This window comes from Natator depressus, chromosome 4 (genome assembly GCF_965152275.1).
Source record: "Natator depressus isolate rNatDep1 chromosome 4, rNatDep2.hap1, whole genome shotgun sequence".
Lineage (NCBI taxonomy): Eukaryota > Metazoa > Chordata > Testudines > Cheloniidae > Natator > Natator depressus.
The window spans coordinates 130,791,450-130,815,762 of record NC_134237.1 but is presented as its reverse complement, the minus strand read 5'-3'; the positions used below and the strand labels follow the sequence as shown (position 1 = coordinate 130,815,762).

Genomic DNA, 24,313 nt, shown 5'->3' with positions numbered 1-24,313 from the left:
GATGGAAACCTGGGAGGCAGTGACCATGAGATGGTCGAGTTCAGGATCCTGACACAAGGAAGAAAGGAAAGCAGCAGAATATGGACCCTGGACTTCAGAAAAGCAGACTTTGACTCCCTTCGGGAACTGATGGGCAGGATCTCCTGGGAGAATAACATGAGGGGGAAAGGAGTTCAGGAGAGCTGGCTGTATTTTAAAGAATCCTTATTGAGGTTACAGGGACAAACAATCCCAAAGTGTAGAAAGAATAGTAAATATGGCAGGCGACCAGCTTGGCTTAACAGTAAAATCCTTGCTGATCTTAAACACAAAAAAGAGGCTTACAAGAAGTGGAAGATTGGACAATTGACCAGGGATAAGTATATAAATATTGGTTTCAGAGTAACAGCCGTGTTAGTCTGTATTCACAAAAAGAAAAGGAGTACTTGTGGCACCTTAGAGACTAACCAATTTATTTGAGCATGAGCTTTCGTGAGCTACAGCTCACTTCATCGGATGCATACTGTGGAAACTGCAGAAGACATTATATACACAGAGACCATGAAACAATACCTCCTCCCACCCCACTCTCCTGCTGGTAATAGCGTATCTAAAGTGATCATCAAGTTGGGCCATTTCCTGCACAAATCCAGGTTTTCTCACCCTCCGCCCCCCCCCCCCCCCCACACACACAAACTCACTCTCCTGCTGGTAATAGCCCATCCAAAGTGACCACTCTCTTTACAATGTGTATGATAATCAAGGTGGGCCATTTCCAGCACAAATCCAGGTTTTCTTACCCCTCCACCCCCCTCCAAAACCACACACACAAACTCACTCTCCTGCTGGTAATAGCTTATCCAAAGTGACCACTCTCCTCACAATGTGTATGAAAATCAAGGTGGGCCATTTCCAGCACAAATCCAGGTTTTCTCACCCCCCCACCCCCATACACACACAAACTCACTCTCCTGCTGGTAATAGCTCATCCAATACTGTTTCTTCCAATACCGACCTGCGGAAGTGAAGAAACAGATTGATAGAGCCAGAAGAGTTCCCAGAAGTCACCTACTACAGGACAGGCCTAACAAAGAAAATAACAGAACGCCACTAGCCGTCACCTTTAGCCCCCAACTAAAACCCCTCCAACGCATTATTAAGGATCTACAACCTATCCTGAAGGATGACCCAACACTCTCACAAATCTTGGGAGACAGGCCAGTCCTTGCCTACAGACAGCCCCCCAACCTGAAGCAAATACTCACCAACAACCACATACCACACAACAGAACCACTAACCCAGGAACCTATCCTTGCAACAAAGCCCGTTGCCAACTGTGCCCACATATCTATTCAGGGGACACCATCACAGGGCCTAATAATATCAGCCACACTATCAGAGGCTCGTTCACCTGCACATCCACCAATGTGACATATGCCATCATGTGCCAGCAATGCCCCTCTGCCATGTACATTGGTCAAACTGGACAGTCTCTACGTAAAAGAATAAATGGACACAAATCAGATGTCAAGAATTATAACATTCATAAACCAGTCGGAGAACACTTCAATCTCTCTGGTCACGCAATCACAGACATGAAGGTCACTATCTTACAACAAAAAAACTTCAAATCCAGAGTCCAGCGAGAAACTGCTGAATTGGAATTCATTTGCAAATTGGATACTATTAATTTAGGCTTAAATAGAGACTGGGAGTGGCTAAGTCATTATGCAAAGTAGCCTATTTCCCCTTGTTTTTTCCTACCCCCCCCCCCCCAGACGTTCTTGTTAAACCCTGGATTTATGCTGGAAATGGCCCACCTTGATTATCATACACATTGTAAGGAGAGTGGTCAGTTTGGATGAGCTATTACCAACAGGAGAGTGAGTTTGTGTGTGTGTGTGGGGAGGGGGTGAGAAAACCTGGATTTGTGCTGGAAATGGCCCACCTTGATTATCATGCACATTGTAGGGAGAGTGGTCACTTTGGATAAGCTATTACCAGCAGGAGAGTGAGTTTGTGTGTGTGAGGTTTTTTTTTGTTTGTTTTTTGTTTTTTTTTTTGGGGGGGGGGGGGAGAAAACCTGGATTTGTGCTGGAAATGGCCCACCTTGATTTTCATACACATTGTGAGGAGAGTGGTCACTTTGGATAAGCTATTACCAGCAGGAGAGTGAGTTTGTGTGTGTGGTTTTGGAGGGGGGTGGAGGGGTAAGAAAACCTGGATTTGTGCTGGAAATGGCCCACCTTGATTATCATACACATTGTAAAGAGAGTGGTCACTTTGGATGGGCTATTACCAGCAGGAGAGTGAGTTTGTGTGTGTGTGGGGGGGGGGGGGGCGGAGGGTGAGAAAACCTGGATTTGTGCAGGAAATGGCCCAACTTGATGATCACTTTAGATAAGCTATTACCAGCAGGAGAGTGGGGTGGGAGGAGGTATTGTTTCATGGTCTCTGTGTATATAATGTCTTCTGCAGTTTCCACAGTATGCATCCAATGAAGTGAGCTGTAGCTTACGAAAGCTCATGCTCAAATAAATTGGTTAGTCTCTAAGGTGCCACAAGTACTCCTTTTCTTTTTATATAAATATTGCTCGGGCATGTAGGAATGGAATCAGGAAGGCTAAATCACACTTGGAGTTGCAGCTAGCGAGGGATGTTAAGAGTAACAAGAAGGGTTTCTTCAAGTATGTTGGCAATAAGAAGAAAGCCAAGGAAAGTGGGGGCCCCTTACTAAATGAGGGAATTGGTTAGTCTCTAAGGTGCCACAAGTACTCCTTTTCTTTTTGCGAATACAGGCTAACACGGCTGTTACTCTGAAACCTAGTGACAGAGGATGTGGAAAAAGCTAATGTACTCAATGCTTTCTTTACCTCTGTCTTCACGAACAAGGTCAGCTCCCAGATTACTGCACTGGGCAGCACAGCATGGGGAAGAGGTGGCCAGCCCTCTGTGAAGGAAGAAGTGGTTCGGGACTATTTAGAAAAACTGGACGTACACAAGTCCATGGGGCCGGATGCGTTGCATCTGAGAGTGCTAAAGGATTTGGCGGATGTGATTGCAGAGCCGTTGGCCATTATCTTTGAAAACTCATGGCGATCGGGGGAAGTCCCAGAAGATTGGAAAAAGGCTAATGTAGTGCCCATCTTTAAAAAAGGGAAGAAGGATGATCCTGGGAACTACAGGCCGGTCAGCCTCACCTCAGTCCCCGGAAAAATCATGGAGCAGGTCCTCAAGGAATCAATTCTGAAGCACTTAGAGGAGAGGAAAGTGATCAGGAACAGTCAGCATGGATTCACCAAGGGAAAGTCATGCCTGACTAATCTAATTGCCTTCTATGATGAGATAACTGGCTCTGTGGATGAAGGGAAAGCAGTGGACGTGTTATTCCTCGACTTTAGCAAAGCTTTTGACATGGTCTCCCACAGTATTCATGTCAGCAAGTTAAAGAAGTATGGGCTGGATGGATGCAGTACAAGGTGGGTAGAAATTTGGCTAGATTGTCGGGCTCAACGGGTAGTGATCAATGGCTCCATGTCTAGTTGGCAGCCGGTATCTAGCGGAGTGCCCCAAGGGTCGGTCCTGGGGCCGGTTTTGTTCAATATCTTCATTAATGATCTGGAGGATAGTGTGGATTGCACCCTCAGCAAGTTTGCAGATGACACTAAACTGGGAGGAGTGGTAGATATGCTGGAGTGTAGGGATAGGATACAGAGGGACCTAGGCAAATTGGAGGATTGGGCCAAAAGAAATCTGATGAGGTTCAACAAGGACAAGTGCAGAGTCCTGCACTTAGGACAGAAGAATCCCATGCACCGCTACAGACTAGGGACCGAATGGCTTTGCAGCAGTTCTACAGAGAAGGACCTAGGGGTGACAGTGGACGAGAAGCTGGATATGAGTCGACAGTGTGCCCTTGTTGCCAAGAAGGCCAATGGCATTTTGGGGTGTATAAGTAGGGGCATTGCCAGCAGATCGAGGGATGTGATCGTTCCCCTCTATTCGACATTAGTGAGGCCTCATCTGGAGTACTGTGTCCAGTTTTGGGCCCCACACTACAAGAAGGATGTGGAAAAATTGGAGAGAGTCCAGCGAAGGGCAACAAAAATGATTAGGGGTCTGGAACACATGACTTATGAGGAGAGGCTGAGGGAACTGGGATTGTTTAGTCTACGGAAGAGAAGAATGAGGGGGGATTTGATAGCTGCTTTTAACTACCTGAAAGGTGGATCCAAAGAGGATGGATCTAGACTATTCTCAGTGGTAGCAGATGACAGGACAAGGAGTAATGGTCTCAAGTTGCAGTGGGGGAGGTTTAGGTTGGATATTAGGAAAAAAAATTTCACTAGGAGGGTGGTGAAACACTGGAATGCGTTACCTAGGGAGGTGGTGGAATCTCCTTCCTTAGAAGTTTTTAAGGTCAGGCTTGACAAAGCCCTGTCTGGGATGATTTAGTTGGGATTGGTCCTGCTCTGGGCAGGGGGTTGGACTAGATGGCCTCCAGAGGTCCCTTCCAACTCTGTTATTCTATGATTGTATGGTTCACTTTGTGTCTGATAGTTACTCTATTGGTGTTGATTGTGCAATAACCAATCAACATGAGTCTATTCCAAGTCTCTCCAGGTAAGACAGTAAGGAAAAACATGCACTGTCTCTCTAGTTGCTGTTCCTGTTCTCTGGATAAATAAGGGGAGACTGGTCTCCAGGGTTGGCAATCTAACACCTTTACAGGAGTATTAAATTAACTTGGAAAAAGTGAAATATATAAAAAAAAATCTAGATATATTTGTTACATCTTTAAACCTTCTCACAAAAGGCATACAATACAAAATTCAAACCAGGAGGAGACAAATCAATGGTATTGACACGCTACCCTATATCGGCCTCTTATAGATGTAATAGCAACTGAATATGAAAGCCTGCACTTTCTTTCATGCATCTGACATAAATGGGTACTCAGATTCAGGGAGGGTTAGTGAAGAGAGAGACCTGGCTGTGGGTTTTACATACGATCTCAGGTTCAGGAGATGTCCAGAATCAAAGATGGACTGATTTGTGTGTATCTGTCCTGCTTGTGAATCAGAGCATAAAAAGTTTTATGAAGTTCTGATTATATGCAGATCACTCACCTGAATTTTTACCTAACTGACTTCTTGTTGGATCAGTGGATTCTCAAGAGACTTCTTATTCTGTGCGCTTTAGTATCCATGCTGACAATGTATCTTCTGTGATAGGTTGGGATCTTGTGCCTTCTCCAAAGTATTGTTTGACTCAACCACAGTAGGAGATGTAATCTTATTTTATTTTTGTGATGGGACCTTCATCCTCTCCTCCACACTGTGATTAGGTCTTTGCCTCAAACCAGATGTGGCTGGGACTGTGTCTGTTATCCATCCACAGACACTAAAAGATCCAGCTGAGATGGCAGAATGGTTTGGAGGATTTTATTGTTGTAACGTTAGATTTTACATGAAATCTGATGCCTTTGCAAAGAGAGTTGAAGTGTTTTGCGATATCTGGATAATATTAATTCATTACATTTAAATAAATGGCTTTGTAGTTTTCTGATGTGTGAGCTACTCGTTTGCTGTATTTAATGCAGATGTCTAACACAAAGTTTCTATTATAGTTACACTCGATGTGACAGGGTGTTGTGCAGGAACTCCTGAGCCAGCCCTCTGTCACCCCTGCTCCAATTAAGGGAGGTAAATTGGAGCTGGCTAGAGAAATCTGCACCTGATTGGCAAAGGGGAAACAGCTGCCAGCCTAATTAGCCTGGGGCAGTATAAAAGCCGCAGAGGAAGGAAGCTAAGGGAGGCAGACAGAAAGGAGGAAGCAAGGGAAGGGGAAGGAGAAGGGGAAGGGAGCAGCTCTGCCCTTCTGGGTCCGGAGGCTAAGAAGTCCTCAAGGCTGGAAGCCCCAAGCTGTGCCTGGTGAGAAGGTGGTGGGATGGCATGATGTAAATAAACTGCACTGGTGACTGCTGAGGCAGAAGGTCTTGGAGCGGTTTTTAGAGCAGAGAAGAGGCAGGACCAAGTGGGGCCCTGCTACACCCTGTTATACTCAGATAAAGAAACACTGTATCCCAAATAGAACCCTCATCCATATGTCCAGTTTCACTGCCTCCCACACCACTCTAGCTAGTTGGAAATGTCAGATTTTTTCCCCCCATTGCTTTAAGACTATTGAACCAATAATACAAGGATCTATATCCCTGCTTCCTGTGAGATTTATGACAGATGCGTGGAACAAAGTACTGTTTCTTAACATTCAGTTCCTATCAGGATGGAAAGAAGCCAATAATAATAATACTTACATAGCTATAGCTGGACAACATTAAAAACTCAGTGGCTTCCATTTGGCTTGTGTTCCATATTTTCATTTCGAGTGTTAAAATTTATGCTCTCATCATGCCTCATTCATAGGATAAATGCTGACAATTTGGAATATCAGCCATTGACATAAGAATGGTATTTTGATAAAGCAATTTCCAAAATTTCAGCTGGAGTGGAATTACTGCTAATGGATGACTGCTAAAGCACATAAATCTGATCCTTTGTGCTACAACAACAGGCCTTCCTTACTCTAGAGTCTATAATTCTAGAAAAATGTGCAATAGGGACCAATCCTGCACTGCCAGGGGCATGGTGTAGCTGATCTAATCAAGCCAAGCTGCCGTAAAGTGTCCTAACTCCATTGAGCCACACTGAATTACTCCAACTAAGGATCTGGCCCAGTATATTGTTCAGTGCTAGAATATATGGGCCAAACTCTGAGGTAAGGCCATATCTACACTAAGAACATTTTACTGATACAGTGATACCACTAAGGTGCTTTTTTAAAACTTGGTATAGCAATACCATTATAGTGGAGGGCTGCGTGAAAAGAAAATGGTTTATGAATCAACCAACAAAAGACGGAATACACGCAGTGCTTTATTGAGAGGGACAATGAGAAGTCAGTATAATTAGATGGTATAGAGTTAAAGTCTGTGCAACAATTTAAATACCTCAGTTCAGTGTTGAGCCATGCGAGGACCATGGAGCAGATGTTAGGGGTCACATGAAGAGCACTTGGTGGAAAAGGAGGTAGTTGACAGGAGTTCTCTGCAAGAAGAATATGGCAAGTAAGCTAAAGAGCAAAGTATATAAGACCATAATTAGACTGGCCATGACATATGGGTCAGAAAGTTAGTGGATGAATGAGAGAAGAACAATTACTTCATACTGCCAAAATGAGAATGCTTAGGTTAACACTAGGAAGACAAGAGTTGATGGATGGGGTCACACAATGAAATGGTATGAGTTATCATGCATGTGGCCCCCATCATGGAAAAGCGGAGAGAGTATCTACTAAGATGGTTGGGTCATGTGAGACAACAAGACATGTGGTGTGTTGGTCAGAGAGTATCAGATCTAGTAGTCACGGGACAAAGACCAGGAGGAAGAATCAGAAAAAGGTGGTTCGAGATGCCGAAGCAGGACATGAAGAAAGTTGGTGTCAGCTTGGACAAAAGCAGTCAACAGGAGTGCTTGGACCTGAACAAGAGCTGCTGACCCCAACTAACAGGACAAGGTGAAGGCAAGAAAAAACACTACCAGCAAAGTGCTCCTAATATGGACGCAGTTATACCAGCAAAACTGCACTTTGTACTCATGTAATTAAACCTCCCACAACAAGTGAAACAAACTGTTACTGGTAAAAGTTCAGCTTTGCTGATAGAGCTGTGTCTAAACTAGGGACCTCCATCGGCACAACTACATGGGTCAGGGATCGTACCTCTTCACTCCCATGACCAACATAACTGTGCCAACAGAAGTCTGCAGTGCAGACCTGGAGTAAGTTACTCAAAATCCATCGTAGGTACTCTGGATTTAGGCCTTGATTCAGCAAGGTACTTAAGCACATACCTAAGCTGAAGTGAGTGAGTAGTCTGCTTTGAAGTTAAAGTTAGCAATGTGCTTAAGTACTTTGCTGAATCAGGGCCATGCATCAGTGTAAGTAAAATCAGAAAGAGATTTCACTGGGGTCAGTGTGGCCGTGGTATTAGTTGTCTGTGATATACAGGAGGTCAGACTAGATGATCTGGTGATCCCTTGTGGCCTTAAACTCGATTACATTAGAGGCACATCTACACTGCACACTCCTTTCAGTGGCATGTGGAGTACATACGCGACATTCCCCCCGAGCACGGGTACAAATATCAGTGTAGACGGGGAGGGAGTTCTTAGATGAGCAAAGACACACCTGGATCTTGTGGGTATGCACCCAGGCATATACCTTACATGGCTCTCTACTTGCCCAAGCAGTGCCTTCCCTGCTGACACTGCTGTTTTTAGCAGTGTAGTGTCCCTCTGCCTATTCACTGCTGGAGTCTTTCCTCACAGCAGTGAAAAGATCCAACACTGGGGAAAGACTCCAGCAGTGTGGAAGCAACGGCAAAGGCTCTGGCAGCTCCCTGTGGCAGGGAAAAGCTCTGACAACTCCCTGCAGCAGGATAAGATTCCAACAGCAAGGAGGTGCCCGGGCCTTTTGCCGCTGCAATGAAAGACTCCAGCAACAGGGAAGGACCTTGATAGTGGGGAGGCAGTGGGAACAGGCTCTGGCAGTTCCCTGCTGCTGAGCCTTTCCCCACTGCCTTGACCCTGCCAGAGCCTTTCACTAACACATGTAGCTACATGCTGCACTGTGGACACAGCCTGCTTTTGATTGTGGAGTGTAGCTAAACATACCCTACATGCTGCTGCATGTGGTATGCAGTGTGCAAGTAGCATAACAGTGAAACGTGAACTAGCGATTACGTCCACACACAAACCCCATCTTAAATTAACACGTTGAAATATCTTCAAACTTTCTAGTTCACTACCATTAGGGTTTAAGACCTTTTCTACTGGATGACCATTTGGGGCTGGATTCATATCTGCTTACTTAAAATAGGTTTCACTGTGATATAAAGATTTTTCCTGATTTTTTTCAGTCAGGTAATCTTTATCTCTGGGTAGTTGCAGAGTGTAAAAGCAAAGTGAAAGGTTTTTTAGGGCTGGTGCATACATTTTTGTTAACTTTTAGGATTATTCACATGGCAACCTTTAACCATCAGGAGTTATGGGTCAACCGGTTTGATTTAAAATTAATTTAATTAAAATTATGTATTATAACCTATTATTATAGATAGAATAATATTTATTACTTCTTCTAGGACTATCTCTTCATTTAGCTATTAAATGTGATTTAAAATATAGCTCAGTTCAGTGAATATCTTCTATTATATTTATCTTTAGATATTTTGTTTTCACAAATTAAATACCTATTTATATTAAATAGACCTTTTTATACAAAGAAAATAAAATGGGATATATTTTTTTCTTTTTCTTTTTTTTGGCAATTAATATTGGTCAAAGTGATTTATTCAGCAATACAAATGCATCCTCCCGGTCTCTATATCGTGTGTGTTTGCCTCTGTGTGTGTCTTCTTTTATTAGAACACTACTTATAGTTTTGGATATTGTCATAATGAAACTGGTAACCAACCAACTTCAATATAAGTCTCTCCTCAAAATGGCAATGATTCATGTTATATGGAGGAGCTACCCATAATTCTTGGTACATTTGTCTGTTTCCCATTATGATGAGGGAGATGGTATGAAAAACCGTGCTAAGGATGCAGAATGTGTTCAGTATAACTAAGTCTGCTTGGGAGTCCCTATGGTTTACCTACCTATAATTGAAACAATGCAAATGACAAGAAGTAATCAGTGAATTGGCAAGTTATGAAACACAGGTACCCACCTAAATGAGTTAAAACGTCAACATGTCAAGAGGAGTAAGTTAATTGCAGTCCAATGGGAAAATATCAAGAAAAGGGGGAATATACTTTGTTTTCTCTAGCTAACCATGAAACCTTTTTAACATCAGTGTCATGCCCACGTTCCAGTTTGGATAATAGCATTTTCCTTAGCTACAACACATTGCCATGTACTTTCAACTGATTAATGGATTTTACTTTTCTTCAGGTCCTAGCCCCAGATCCAGCAAAGCACTTTATTACATTGACTTCAGTGGAATTCCTCATGTGCTTATATTAGTTGGTGGATTGGGACCTTAGCCTACTGTGTAGTGTTACTGTTAAACAACCCAGAGATGGCTGCATTTGAGTCCTGGGTGTAGTGATTCGTCTATTGGTTGTCATTAATACACACTTGTAAAACTGTAAAATGCTTTGCAATGGAAAGCACTACAGAAATGTCAGGTGGCATTACTATAATTGTGAGAAAATTATACATTTATTTATATAGGACTAGATTTTGGCCTGGTCTACGCCACAGAGTTTAGGTCAACGTAAGCGGCCTTACCTCAACCTAACTTGTAAGCATCTACACTAAAATTTATCTCCCACTGATCTAAATCACCCACTACACTGACTTAATAACTCCACCTCCATGAGAGGTGTAGTACTTAAGTTGATGTAGTTAGATTGACGCAGTGTCAATGTAGACATTGTGTTGCTTACGTTGATAGTTGCCTCCTTTCAGAAACCATCCCACAATACTTCTTCTGGTAAGGACACACACCACCTACACAAGGAGCATAGTGTGGATATGTAAAACTTCAGTTACTTCGGTAGCTGTATGTTTAAGTCACTTAGGTCAACTTAATTTTGTAGTGTAGACTTGCCCTTTGCCTTAAGACATAGCTCTGAGCAAGGGCTGTTGCAGAAGGTGAACTGCCACAGCAGTAGCTCTAGGAGGCATTATTTCTCATACACCTTTCTGAGCTGTAGCTCACGAAAGCTTATGCTCAAATAAATTGGTTAGTCTCTAAGGTGCCACAAGTATTCCTTTTCTTTTTGCAATTCCTCCCTTGTTTCCTCTTGGCTCCCAGGGGATACTACTTCACTGCTGGCCTGTACCAGAAGCTCATTGGCCAGTACTACTACAGTACAACAATGGGTGGAATGGATCCAAGCTTCTATCCATTTCACACTTCTTTCTTGCTACTTGGTCCAAGGAGGAAGAAAGCAGATGCATAGCACTGCTTATTTCTCGGCACCTAGGTCCTGTTAGCCCGAGTAGGGGTGTAAGAGGGTCCTGCACAGTTATGTAATCCAAATCTCAATCTAGCCCTTACACTGCTGTTCAGTGCCCATTCCAATGGCTTTAGGTGCTGTTGTAATATATGATAACCAAGGATAAGAATAATTAAAAACAACAACAACCACAAACTAACCTGATAAAGCCAATCAGACTAACAATAGCCATTAGTACTAGTAGTAAAAATTAATTCATAAATTTTAAAGCCTGAAGGGACCACTGTCATACTCTAGTCTGAGCTCTTGCGTAAGACAGGCTACAGGACTTTCCTGTATTAATTCCTGCTTCAAGTCTAGTAGCTGTGGTTGAACATATCTTTTTGAAAAACATCCATCCTTGATTTAAACGTTTCCAGTAATGGAGAATCAACCACAAGCCTTACCAAGTCATTCCAATGGTTAATTACTCTCACTGTTGAAATTTACATTTCATTATGAGACTGAATTTGTCTAGTTTCAACTTCTGGCCATTGTATCTTGTTATACCTTTGTCTGCTTGGTTGAAGAGCCCTTTATTATCAAATTTCTGTTATCTACTTAGGTATGTACAGACTGTGATCAAGTAACCCTTTACTTAACCTTCTCTTTCTTAAGATAAACAGACTGAGCACTTTGAGTCTTTCACTGCAAGGCATATGTTCCAGTGCTTTAATTATTCTTGAGGATCTTCTGTTAATCTTCTCCAGTTTATCAACATCCTTCTTGAATTTTGGACACGAGAACTGGACTCAGTATTGCAGTGATGGTCACACCAATGCTGAACATGGAGATATTACCTCTCTACTCTTCTTCAATATATCCCTATTTATACATCCAAGCATTGCATTAGACCTTTTAGCCACAGCATCCTTCAGGAAGATCATGTTTAGCTGAATATCCATCAAGTCTTTTTCAAAGTCACGACTTTCTGGGATAGAGTCCCCCCACGCTGTAGGCATGGCCTATATTCTTTGTTCCTAAACATATGACCTGACATTTGACTTTATTGAAACTCACTTTGTTTACTTGTATCAGCATGTTAAGCAATCCAGATCACTATGTATCAGTGACCTGTGCTCTTCATTATTATTTGTTTCATCTGAACACTTTATCAGTAATGATTTTATGTTTCTTTCCAGGTCATTGATACTAATATTAAATAGTGTAAGACCAAGAACAAATGCCTCCGGGACCCCATTTCAAACATACCCACTCAGTGATGATTCCCAGTTTACCATTATATTTTGAGATCTATCAAAACAGTTTTGAACCATTTAAATTCACCTTTTTGGTTTTGTATTGTTCTCTTTTCTTAATCAAACTGTTGTGTAGAACCAAGTTATATGCCATGCAGAAGTCTAGGTGTACATCAATACTATTATCTTTATCAAATAAAATTGTAATCTCATCTAAAAATTATATCAAGTTAGTTTGGAAAGATTTATTTTCCATAATCCCATGTTGATTGTCATTAATTATATTACCCGCCTTTAATTCTTTTTAATCAAGTCCCATATCAGTCATTTCATTACTTTACCCAGGATTGGGAGCAGGCTGACAGGTCTATAATTCCTCGGGTCATCCCATTTACCCTTTTAAAATATTGGTACTACATTAGTTTTCTTTCAGTCCTCTGCAAATTCCCCAGTTATCCAAGACCTATTAAAAATCAACACTAATATTTGGGAGAGTTCCTCAGACAAATATTTTCATAGAACCTTAGAAATGTAAGGCTGGAGGGGATCTAACACAGCATCAAGTAAACCTATATAATCCCTGACAGATGTTTGTCTAAGCTGTTCTTAAAAAACCTTCAGTGATGGGAATTCCACAACCTCCCTTGGAAGCCTGTTCCAGTATAGAACTATCCTTATAGTCAGAAAATTTGACATTGTGTCAAACTTAAATCTCCCTTGCTTCAAATTAAGACAATTACTTCTTGTCCTATCTTCAGTGGCCATGGAGAACAATTGGTCACAGTCCTCTTTGTAGAAGCCCATGACATTTTTGAAGACTTTTTTCAGGTCCCCCTCCTCAGTCTTCTTTTCTCAAGACAAAACATGCCCAGTTTTCTTTTTTAACCTTTGCTCATAGGTCAGGTTTTTTTTAACCTTTTATCACTTTTGTTGCTCTCCTCTAGACGCTGTCCAATTTTTCCACATCTTTCTTAAAGTGTGGCATCCAAAACTGGACACAGTCCTGCGGCTGAGGCCTCACCAGTGCCAAGTAGAGCGGGACAGTTGCCTCTTGTGTACGACTCTCCTGTTAATACACCCCAGAATTATATTCGCCTTTTTAACAACTACATTACATTTTTGGCTCATATTCAATATGTGATCCACTGTGCACCCCACCCCCAGCAGTACTAGTGCCTACCCAGTTATTCCCCATTCTGTATTTAAGCAGTTGGGTTTTTTAATTCCAAACTGTAGTACTTTGGACTTGTCTTTATTGAATTTCATCTTGTTGATTTCAGACCAATTCTCCAATTTGTTGAGGTTATTTTGAATTTGAATCCTGTCCTCCAAAGTGCTTGCAACCTCTCCCAGCTTAGTGTCATCTGCTGATTTTATGAGCAGACTGTTCATTTCATTATGCAAGTCATTAATGAAAATACTGAATAGCACCAGACTTATGATAGACCCCTGCTGGATTCTACTAGATACGTCTTCTCAATTTGACAGTGAACCATTGCTAATTACTCTTTGATTATGGTCTTTCAACCAGTTATGCACACATCTATAGTAATTTCATCTAGACCACATTTCCCAATTTGGTTTATGAGAATGTTATGTAGGAGTTCATCAAAAGCCTTACTAAAGCCAAGATATATTATGTCTACTGCTTCCACCCTATCCATTAGAACAGTAACCCTGTCAAAGAAGGAAATTAGATTGGTTTGATATGATTTGTTTTTCCCCAATCCATTTTGCCTATTACTTTTTACCCTTTAATCCCGTAGATGTTTACACACTGATTTTTAATAATTTGTTCCAGTATCTTTCCAGGTATTGAAGGTAAGCTGACTGATCTAAAATTCCCCAGATCCTCTTTGTTTCCTTTTTAAAGATAGGCATGATGTTTGCCTTTCTCCAGACTCCTGGTACCTCGCCAGTCCTCCATGAGTTCTTTAAGAAGATTGCTAATGGTTTGAAGATTGATTCAGGTAGTTCCTTATGTACCCTAGCATAAATATCTTCTGGACCTGCTGACTTGAATACATCCAATGTATCCAACTATTCTGTAACTTTTTTCTTTTCCTATTTCAGTGACACCACTTTCTCACCAAAGGGAGAAAAAGATGAACATTGCATTGAAAAAAGCACATTGAATTGTGAAAGATCAGGGTTCCCTCCCTTCTGCTAGCTCCACTCTCTCTCCTTCTCTAAATCATTGGGTGACTGCTGGAAAGAAAATGCTCTTCCTTTTAAAACTGAGTCATCATTTTCCCCCACATTAAGGATGTAATAAAAGGAAGAGGGAAAATTATTCTACGTTTAAATATTGTTGAGGAAAACACGAGCAGTCTTCCTCCCCCCACTTTAGTTTTGTAGCTATTGCTTTTTGTTATTCAGACACTTCTGATTATGGTGTGCCTGTAAAAGAAGCAAAATATCCTTATTGCCACAAGATGCTGGAAAATTCTGCCTCTATTTCAGGGGAAATGTAGCACAGCGTAGAAGCTGATCACACATCCCTGAAAACCTTATGCAGTTTTTTTACACCTGAAATTATCTTCTTGGCAGGTAATAGGCTCTGCTGCTCCAGTTCTCTAACCTTGCATTCATTAATTGCAAAGTTAGCTTGTAGCAAAGTCTTTTTTCCGAATGATTTGTGCCTCCTCTTGGGTAGATGGCTGTTTTAACCTGAATGAATGACCAGGCTCCAGCGGAATGATTCCAAGTTTCTTTAAGAATTGTGATTCTTTCCCCACCCTTCTTTGCTGTTGAAGTTTTATGGCGCAATCGCCTACATTTCTCTTTTATGACTTCGAGGGCTTTTTCCCTAAATGAAAGCAAAAAGTGATCCAAGTATCAGAACTCTTGAAAATATATCACTTGCATAGCTTGTCAAAAAGACTGTGTTAGCTATTATCACGAAGGGTATCATCACATGAATAATTTCCTTTCCATTGCTAGGGAGTGGTGTTTGCTTTCTGTGTCTGCACAATAATATCCTGCTGTTGCTTTTATTTTCAACGTTAATTTCCCCTTTTCAGTTATCAGCATTACATATTTGGGAAAGTGTGTGTGTTTCTGTGCCCAGATTTTGTAGGAAATTAATACATCAAGGTCCTGATTCGCTATTGCATCCGCTCTGTGCCAGTGTAACCCTCCTGATTTCAACAGGCCAGCTTAAAACTGAAGTACCACAGTGGCACAGCAAGGCCTAAAAAGTGAATTGAAGTGATGCTCATTCAGATTAATTCTTCTCTGCTGAACTAAACTACAGGCCAGGACCTGAAGGCAATAAGGAACTCACTTAGGTGGCCAAATTGGATATGGGGGATACTTATGAGCAGATTTGGTGGACACCCAGGGCCTAATAATGGTAGGGGCTTTTTATGTCTCTCATAAGCTTTCAGAGCGTGGAGGCATATTAGAATGTAAATGAATACTAAGACCAATGATGGGGTGTCTAGAACTCATCCTTAGATTAGTACTGGTGAAGATAAGCCGCCCTTTATCTGCTGTAATAATGGGTTGAAAAGGAGGGACAGGTGATTAAAGAGGCACAAAAATAAGTGAGATGCTTTTCTGAGGTGCTGGACAATGGGAGACATCAGTGGAAGCTGCAGGTGTGCTTAGCATCTCTGAAAATCAGGCCACTTTTTTAGGTATCCTGGGGCACATCTACACTGCAAAAACAAACCCTGCAGCAGTGAGTCTCAGAATCTGACTTGGGCACCCGATAGGAGCTAAAAATAGTAATGTAGAGGTTCCCGCCCAGGCTCTGAGACCCACCCCCAACACTGGGTTTCAGAGTCCCAGCTTCGGCCTGAGCTGGACTGTATACCAAACTACTATTTTTAGCCCCATAATGTGAGCCCTGTGGGTCTGAGTCAGTTGAACTGGGCTCTGAGACTCGCTGCCACGGGTTTGTTTGGGGGGGTTTTTTGTTGGTTTTTTGCGGTGTGGACGTACCCTAAGGCCCCGGTCCTCGCACACTTATACACATGCTTACCTCTAAGCACGTGAATAGGCCCATTGGCCCTCGTGGAATTACCTCGTGCTTAACGGAATGGGGTAAGTGCTTGTAAGGTCAGGCTGTAAATATGGATTTAGGTGCCTCGCTTTTGAAGTTTTGAAAATGCTTCCCTTAATGGTTCTGTGCTTTAGTTCGCACCATCTCGAAAATGCCTATAATCATTCCCTCCTCAAAGTTTTGTCATGAAAATTAACGTTTGTCAGGCTCTTTGAAATATGCAGCTGAAAGGAGTTCATAGGAGCGCAAAGTACTGTGGCTGTCCCACATTGATTGATTACAAAGGAAATACTCCTGACTTAGACGACTAAGAGGGGACATGATTGAGGTCTATAAAATCATGACTAGTCGAGAAAGTAAATAAGGAAGTGTTATTTACTCCTTCTCATAACACAAGAACTAGGGGCCACCAAATTAAATTAGGAGGCAGTAGTTTTAAAACAAACAAAAGGATGTATTTTTTCACACAACTCACAGTCAACCTGTGGAACTCCTTGCCAGAGGATGTTGTGAAGGCCAAGACTATAACATGGTTCAGAAAAGAACTAGATCAATTCATGGAGGATAGGTCCATCAATGGCTATTAGCCAGCATGGACAGGGATGGTGTCATTAGCCTCTGTTTGCCAGAAGCTGGGAATGGGCGACAGGGGATGGATCACTTGGTGACTACCTGTTCTGTTCATTCCCTCTGGGGCATGTGGTATTGGCCACTGTCGGAAGACAGGGTAATGGGCTAGATGGACCTTTGGTGAGACCCAGTATGGCCATCCTTATGTTCTTATGTCCTTATGTTATGTTAGCTAGTCTCCATCAGCACGATTTTGATGAAAGCTCAGTCATTATGTTTTGCCCTTCCAGTGGCAAACCACTGGCTTCAGCTTTGATTTAATGGCCTAGCAGAGGCAGTGAAAGACCTCAGATCAGGTGCTACAAATCTGCTTGTGACTGCTAGGGCTCATCAGCAACAAATGGTGGCACAAAAGGAAGCACACTGAACCAAAAGTCATTGCAGCCAGAGAGAGGGAAAGGAGCAAGAAAGTGTAGGAATGAAGCATGACAAGTTGTAAGAGCCTGGGCCGGGTTTTGTACCTTGTCAACCCCTTTGATTCCAGGGCGTCGGGGAGTGGGGGGGAAGGAGGTTAACCCCACCTCGTGGCTTCTACGCCGGTTCTACAACCTCCCTGGTAGTCAGGGCTGTATGGCCCAATGGCCAGAGTCCCTCTAAATCTTCTTCCCCTGGTGGGATAGCACAGCCTAGCGGCTGGAGTCTCTATAGTGCGCTCCTAAAGCAGTGTGGCCCGAGGGCTAGAGTCCCTCTAAGTCCTCTTCCCCTCATAGGATAGTGCAGCCCAGCGGCCGGAGTTCATCTATCTCCTTTGAGGTAAGAGAGGGGTTGGTGAATATGTCATCACAAAAAGGGTGGGGGACCCCCGGTAGGGGAGCCTGGGCTCCAACCCAGGGCTCTGTCATTTACGGCGTGATCCTCCCCGGGTCAGCGGGGAATCCTACTGCAACACACTGCCCTCAGAGTGGTGGGAGATACCACTCCCTTTCCATTCCTGGGTCACTTCCTACCAGTTCTCCAAATGTAGCATTCCCTGTGGCATCAGGGTCTTCAAGGTTCCTCAGCCCCTGGTGCTCCCTGGGGTTCCCACAGCTGCCGGTCTCTGGTCCCACTTCTTGGCCCCTCAGTTCCCTCTTGTACGAGTCACCATTGCTCCTGGGCTGAAGCCTCCGCTGCGTGTCCTCCTTCCTCAGCCACCAGCCCTGACTGAGCAGCTCTGCAGGCTTTTATACTGGACTTTCTGTTGGAGCATGCCCAGCAGAGCCTCAGGGGCATGGCTTCCTCTACCAGCAGGGAAGGGTTGACCCTCTCATTCCCAGTGCGGGGCCAGTCCAACTCATCACAGAGCCAATCACTATTCCACCCAAGGTAGTAATCTCAGGGGATGGCACAAATGTAGGAATGAGGCAGTGAAATACCCATTGACAAGGAGGAATACAAAGTAAACAGTGCCGTGAACATTTTCTGTTACAGATGCGGAGTGCAAAAGGTCTTGAAATAGAGTGCTGGTGAAGAGCACACTGCTGGGTTTTTTTATATGTAAATCACTCCCACTGCATTTTAAAAATCTGGGTGCTGTAGAGATGTCATCTCGCTGGATTTTGGAGCCTCCATTTTTGTGCGGAGCAGGGATGGTGGAATCCTTGTGTCTCCGTCTCCACGGAGAAGCTGCAGAGTGCGACTCATTGCTGACAGTGAGGGATTCCTCTGCTTCCTTCTGCTTTGTGAATTCACTTGCTCTCTCACACACATCCTCCAGGCCTCTGGAACATTGTTAATAATACTTCTACGCTGCCCATTCCTCCTTCCCCATTTCTATTCTTGGAGGAGCGGGTTTCTTTCTGGTTATATTTTGAGCATGTTGATTAGGGCAACATCCTTGCTTATATTGAGTAACACAAAGTGTTTTCATAGTGTCCATGTATTCTGCACATTATATGTTTGATGTTGCCTTTGTGTGTATTTTGCCTTTTTTAAACATACATGTAAATTGTTGTGAAAGATGAAAATGCATCACCCAAAGCTGAGGCCGGAGGGAACTAGGAAGGGAAGGGGCTCATTAGAACGACTGTGAAATTGGCTGGGAAAGTAGAGTGGGATGGAAGCAGCGCTATGGTAAGTCGTCTCATCTGACATAGTCCCAACAAGCCTGAAAACACTGTTATTTTAGCAGAAAATTAAACCTGTTGCAATGAGGACCTGGTTGGTTTAATAACAAGGAACTAACCCCCCTTTTGCAATGTTTTTCAAAGAACTACATGAACATGGTAACTTGAGCCCCAGTTTAGCAAATCACTTAGGTCCAGATCCTCAAAAGTATTTTGGCATCTAATTCCTATTGATTGAACTCAATGGGAGTTAGGCGCCTTAATACCTTTGTGGCTCTGGGCCTTAGGGCCAGATTTTCAAAGATTTATAAGCACTTAAAGATGCAGGTAGGGGCCTGGGGCTAGATCTACAAGGGGGACTTAAGCTCAGTGCCTAATTTCAGGTGCCCTGCCACCTGGTGAAATCTTCAGCCCCAAATCAGGTGCCCTGGCTCCCTATACAAGGTACACAGAGAGTTAGGGATCTACAAGAGGGGAGCCACAAAAGCCAACAATCTTTGTGGGGAGCCATCTAAGTGAGCCAGCAGGAAATGTTGAGGAGGTGGGTGTGGCTTAAGCTCTGCCCCTCAAAGGGAGCGAGGCTCCTCAATCTGCTCAGAATTCACAGCGGTGAACCTTCTTCTAGAGTTAGCCATATAAACTAAGTGAGCCCTTTCTTACAAAAACTACCAGGCTACAGAGTCGTTCTCATTGTCTCTCTGGCCCAGTGAGTAATTATTTACTTACACAAAGTGGAGCAGCCTCCCCAGGAGATTGAGACCTGCCCCAGGATCCTTCATAGCCCAGTGGTTGGGGAAAATGCTGAGTGATGCTGGTTCAAGTCCCTGCCCTACATCAGGCCGAGTGGGGATTTGAACCTAGGTCTTCAACATCCTGGTTGAGTGAGCTGTTGGGTAAACCTCCTCTGGGGTGCATTTTGCATGGAGATTGGATCCAGTACGTGTGCTCTAAGGCATTCTCAGAGCACGCTTACCAGATCAGGCCCCGCAGGTAAAATAAGCAGGGGAGAAAGCCTAGTTTGTAATCCCCCTGTGGCTTAGATGGTGTCAGCAGTGTCAGGAGATGGCAATGTGCACACGCATGGCCAGAAATGTAGGCACCATGAGGATTTTACTGGCAGAAATGTAGGTTCCTAGGAATTTGGGGCACTTACAGGGTTGTCAGTTAGGAGTTTGAGGATCAACATCAGTGGTGAGCAGCCTGCAGGCCTCATGCGGCCTATTAGGGTAATCCACTGGTGGGCCGTGCTACAGTTTGTTTACATTGACGGTCTGCAGCTACGGCCGCCCGCAGCTCCCAGTGGCCGCAGTTCCCTGTTCCCAGCCAATGGGAGCTGTGGGAAGCGGCAGCCAGCATGTCCCTGCGGCCCGTGCCACTTCCCGCAGCTCCCATTGGCTGGGAACGGCGAACCACAGCCACTGGGAGCTGCGGGCAGCTCTGCCTACAGACAGTCAATGTAAACAAACTTTCTTGCGGCCCGCCAGCGGATTATCCTGACGGGCTGTATGCGGCCCATGGGCCTCAGGTTGCCCACCACTGATCTACATTTTCATGTAGCTTCTTGTGGGATTTTTCAAAAGCGTCTGGATACCTAGCTCCAAAATTCCACTAGGTACCTATCTATGTCTAAAACCCCAAATCTGCCCTCCAAAACCCCAGGAGCAGTCTTAATACCTTGAAAAAATCTGGCCCTTAATCACATACTTATTTAAGCATATGATTAAATCCTGTTGACTTGAAGTCGCATTGCTTTAAAGTTAAGCACATGTTTAGGTCCTATTGCATTAATGGGACTTAAGCACATGCTTAGCATTAAGCATATGCATAAGGGCTTTGATGAATAGGGATAGTTTGCAAAATCAAGGTCCTTTGGAGGAAAATGCAGGCAGTGATAAGTATAACACACCGAGTCAATAATACCTGGGTTTCAGAGTTGTAGCTCATGAAAGCTTATGCTCAAATAAATTGGTTAGTCTCTAAGGTGCCACAAGTACTCCTTTTCTTTTTGCGAATACCTGGGTGAGAGTTTGCATAGTTTTACACATGTATAATTGTGAAACCATTGTTTTACCTACTCATATAATTGTGAAATCTACGCTCAGCTACTTTGTCTTTTCTGCTTCTTGAGGGTTTCACAACCTTTTCTAAACTATTCAGGTGGGATTCCCCAAAGGGCTTAGCATTAGCTTAACTCTCCCAATGACAACAATTGGTGTTTTACACTGACTTAATGGGAGCAGTTAGGCTAAAGCTGAGAGTTTGGGGAAATCCCACCTGACCTGTTTGGCTGTCCCTCACAGTTAAAAGTAAGGGCTTGTACAGACTACCACTTATGTCGGTATAACTTAGATTGCTCAGGGGTATGGCAAGTCACTCCCTGAGCAACGTAAGTTACACTGACCTAAGCACTGATGTGGAAAGTGCTCAGTCGTCGGGAGAGCTTCTCCCGCCAATATAGCTACTGCCTCTCGTGGAGGTGGTTTTATTCTGCCGATGGGAAAGCTCCCTCCTGTCGACATAGAGCATCTTCAGCAGACGTGCTAGAGTGGCACAGTTGCACTGGTGCAGCCTCAGCACTTCTAGTATAGACTAGCCCTACATTGTCAGAAGTTTGGTGAGACATCACTTTTGAGAAGAATTTATGTAATCGAACCCCTCACACACACAAGAAAAACAACTTTTTTTCTTTTGAGCTGTTTGTAAAGTTAATGTAAAGTATCACACAGCTTCTCTGTAGCTGGCAGTCCGATTCAGTGCACATTACTGGTGGGCTGTTCCTGGGACAGCTGTGCTACAAACCTGGGTGTATCCTGTACAGAGATTGTTCTTTTTGTATAATATTCTGCTGGCCTTCTGCAAGAAAATCTAATCAGATCTGAGAGTATATATCAAATCCTTCTGGAGGTGAGTTCATATTTCATTCTCTTTTCTATCCACAGCTGGACAGCGCTACGTCCCTCATCCAGGCAGCTAAAAATCTGATGAACGCTGTGGTCCTTACGGTGAAAGCATCATATGTGGCTTCTACGAAATATCAGAAGGTCTATGGTACAGCTGCAGTGAACTCACCTGTTGTATCTTGGAAGATGAAGGCCCCTGAGAAGAAACCCTTAGTAAAGAGAGAAAAGCCAGAAGAATATCAGACACGAGTGAGAAGAGGTTCCCAGAAGAAACACATTTCCCCAGTACAGGCTTTAAGTGAATTTAAAGCTATGGATTCCTTCTAAAACAGTAGGCTTTACCAGGAGGGTTTTATATTCCTTTTTGTATGCATACCTGCCGACTTGTATGCGTCTGGCATGGGGGAAAAAACAAATGAAGAAGTGTCAATTTGCATGCGTCCTGAGGCTCCATTAAAGTAATTAACAATCTGCAACCCAGGAATGCAGACCATTCTATTCTGATGTTACATGGAGTTATCCCAAACTTACTTTTTTAAACTATAGCATAAAATTGGCCAAAGAATTTGCACCTCAACTGTGGGGGTAAATAATAAACTGAAAAGCAAAACTTTATGCATGCAAGAAACATTAAGTTGGCAGGTATATTTAATTGAAAAAACCTGGAAGTGTAATGGTAGACCATAAAGCTCGTATTGCTTCTGTTACAGTGCAAAAATGTACTAGCCAATATGCTTAAATGTGTGGCCCAATAATTAAACAATTTAACATTTAAGTCATCTTCATCATAGTATGTGAATTTTGAACAAGGATAAAAACTAATCCATTTTTAAAATGCTTCTTTTAATCCATATTTTATTCTTTATATTCTAGTAGTGGTTATGACTATGCTCATGTTTCAATTAATCCCATTAATATGGAAAAAGTTTTACTTTTTGCCAACTGAATTCTTTATGGTGAAGTATGAAGCACAAATATGGTGATTGACATTGCCTTTTATATGATTATTATTATTATTATATTATTGTTAGAAATAGAAGACTTGGTGGTGGAATGCTTAGAGACAGAGAAATTGATTATGTGAGAATTTAGAGGCAAATATGTAGGTGTAGCTCAGATTACAGGTATCTAATATACCATTGTAACCACTAAATCTCAATAAACTCATTTAACCTTGGAGTCCTGGGTATGACTTCTGTCTTTTAATGCACAGATATCATTCACCATGGCCTTTGGATGGAAATCAATTTATTTTGCATTTCTGCGTGCATTTTGGGGGTGGGGGAGACAAAGTAGTGTATTGTGTACTCACTTTCTCACAACAAGGAAGGAGAGGGGTGTCAAATCCCAGCATGGAGCATGTATGTGAGATAAAATTCAGTGATTCTTCAGTTGAATACCTTCCTATCAATTGTACAGAACAGCAACAAAACAATTTCCCCAAACAGATTCTTTCATATAATGTGGCAGAAAATATCTGATGGCTTTCACCCCGAAGCAGCTACACAGTAGTTAATTTGTACTGAATTTATAAAGCTCTATTTAATGTAGGTGTCTGAGCATCTGGGAGATCATTTTGACATGCCAAGTTGCATAGAACCATCTACACATTATTATACTGAAAAATGCATCATTAACTTATATTCACTTTACAGCCTAAGAATTGGTTGAACTGCATTAATTGGGTTAATATCACTATAACAAGGTTTTTCCTCTATTTGAATGTAGGACAATCAGCATGAAAATATTTTTGTTGAAATTAATTTTTATTTCCTAGAACTTAATAGAGCATTCCTGACCTCTGATGAAAGAGCATGAATAAAATTTGTCTGGGGCAGAGTGAGTTATAACGTACATGGCATTTATCTGCTTTATATTATTTTGAGAGCTGAGTTAGTATGCTTGCCCAGGATATATTGGTTGGACATGTGCTGTTGTCTGTCAGAACATCAGTGCAACACAATAGCATTATATTGCTTCCTCACATACAGACTGAACGCATTAAATACCTTTCAGTCACACCACAGTAAGAGTTCTCCTAAGCTATGTTGTGTTATTTGTCTAATGCCTAAAGATTCTCAATCAAGACCAGCCCCCACTGTGCTAGGTGAGCTTCAAACACATTGGAAGACATGAATCCTCCCCTGAAAACCTTACCTCAGAAGCCAGTTGAAATCCGTGACACTAATTGTCATGACATATGGTATTCATTATTATTATAGAGCACCATAGGTGTAGTTGGCTCTTTACAAAACAAAGACACAAGGGGAAAATTCCCTGCTGGTGTAACTCCATTGGCTTCAGCAGAGATACAGCAGTAGAGAAAGGAGTCCTTGTAATCCCTGCCCCGAAACCTTTAAAATTGGTGGCCCAAATTTCCCAGTCCTCTAAGGCCAACAAAATATGGCTTTAAACCTGCCAGAGTTTTCCAGCAGAGAATCCCTCTGTGTACACAAAAGATGAAGGAAGGGGTGAGTCAGTTGTG

General features: G+C 42.8%; 1 protein-coding gene across 2 annotated transcripts in view; it reads left to right on the top strand.

Annotated features, from left to right (window-relative positions):
* Nucleotides 1–22,953, top strand: part of CTNNA2 (catenin alpha 2) — a 775,311-nt gene extending 752,358 nt beyond the window's left edge. The window contains exon 20 of one of the 2 annotated variants that reach the window (XM_074951902.1): nt 21,868–22,953. In XM_074951902.1, the coding sequence (XP_074808003.1) occupies nt 21,868–22,155 (288 nt within the window). In that variant the 3' untranslated portion in view covers nt 22,156–22,953. The remainder of the gene's footprint in view (nt 1–21,867) is intronic. The other variant, XM_074951903.1, reaches the window with a different exon arrangement.
* The last annotated feature ends 1,360 nt before the right edge of the window (nt 22,954–24,313 follow it).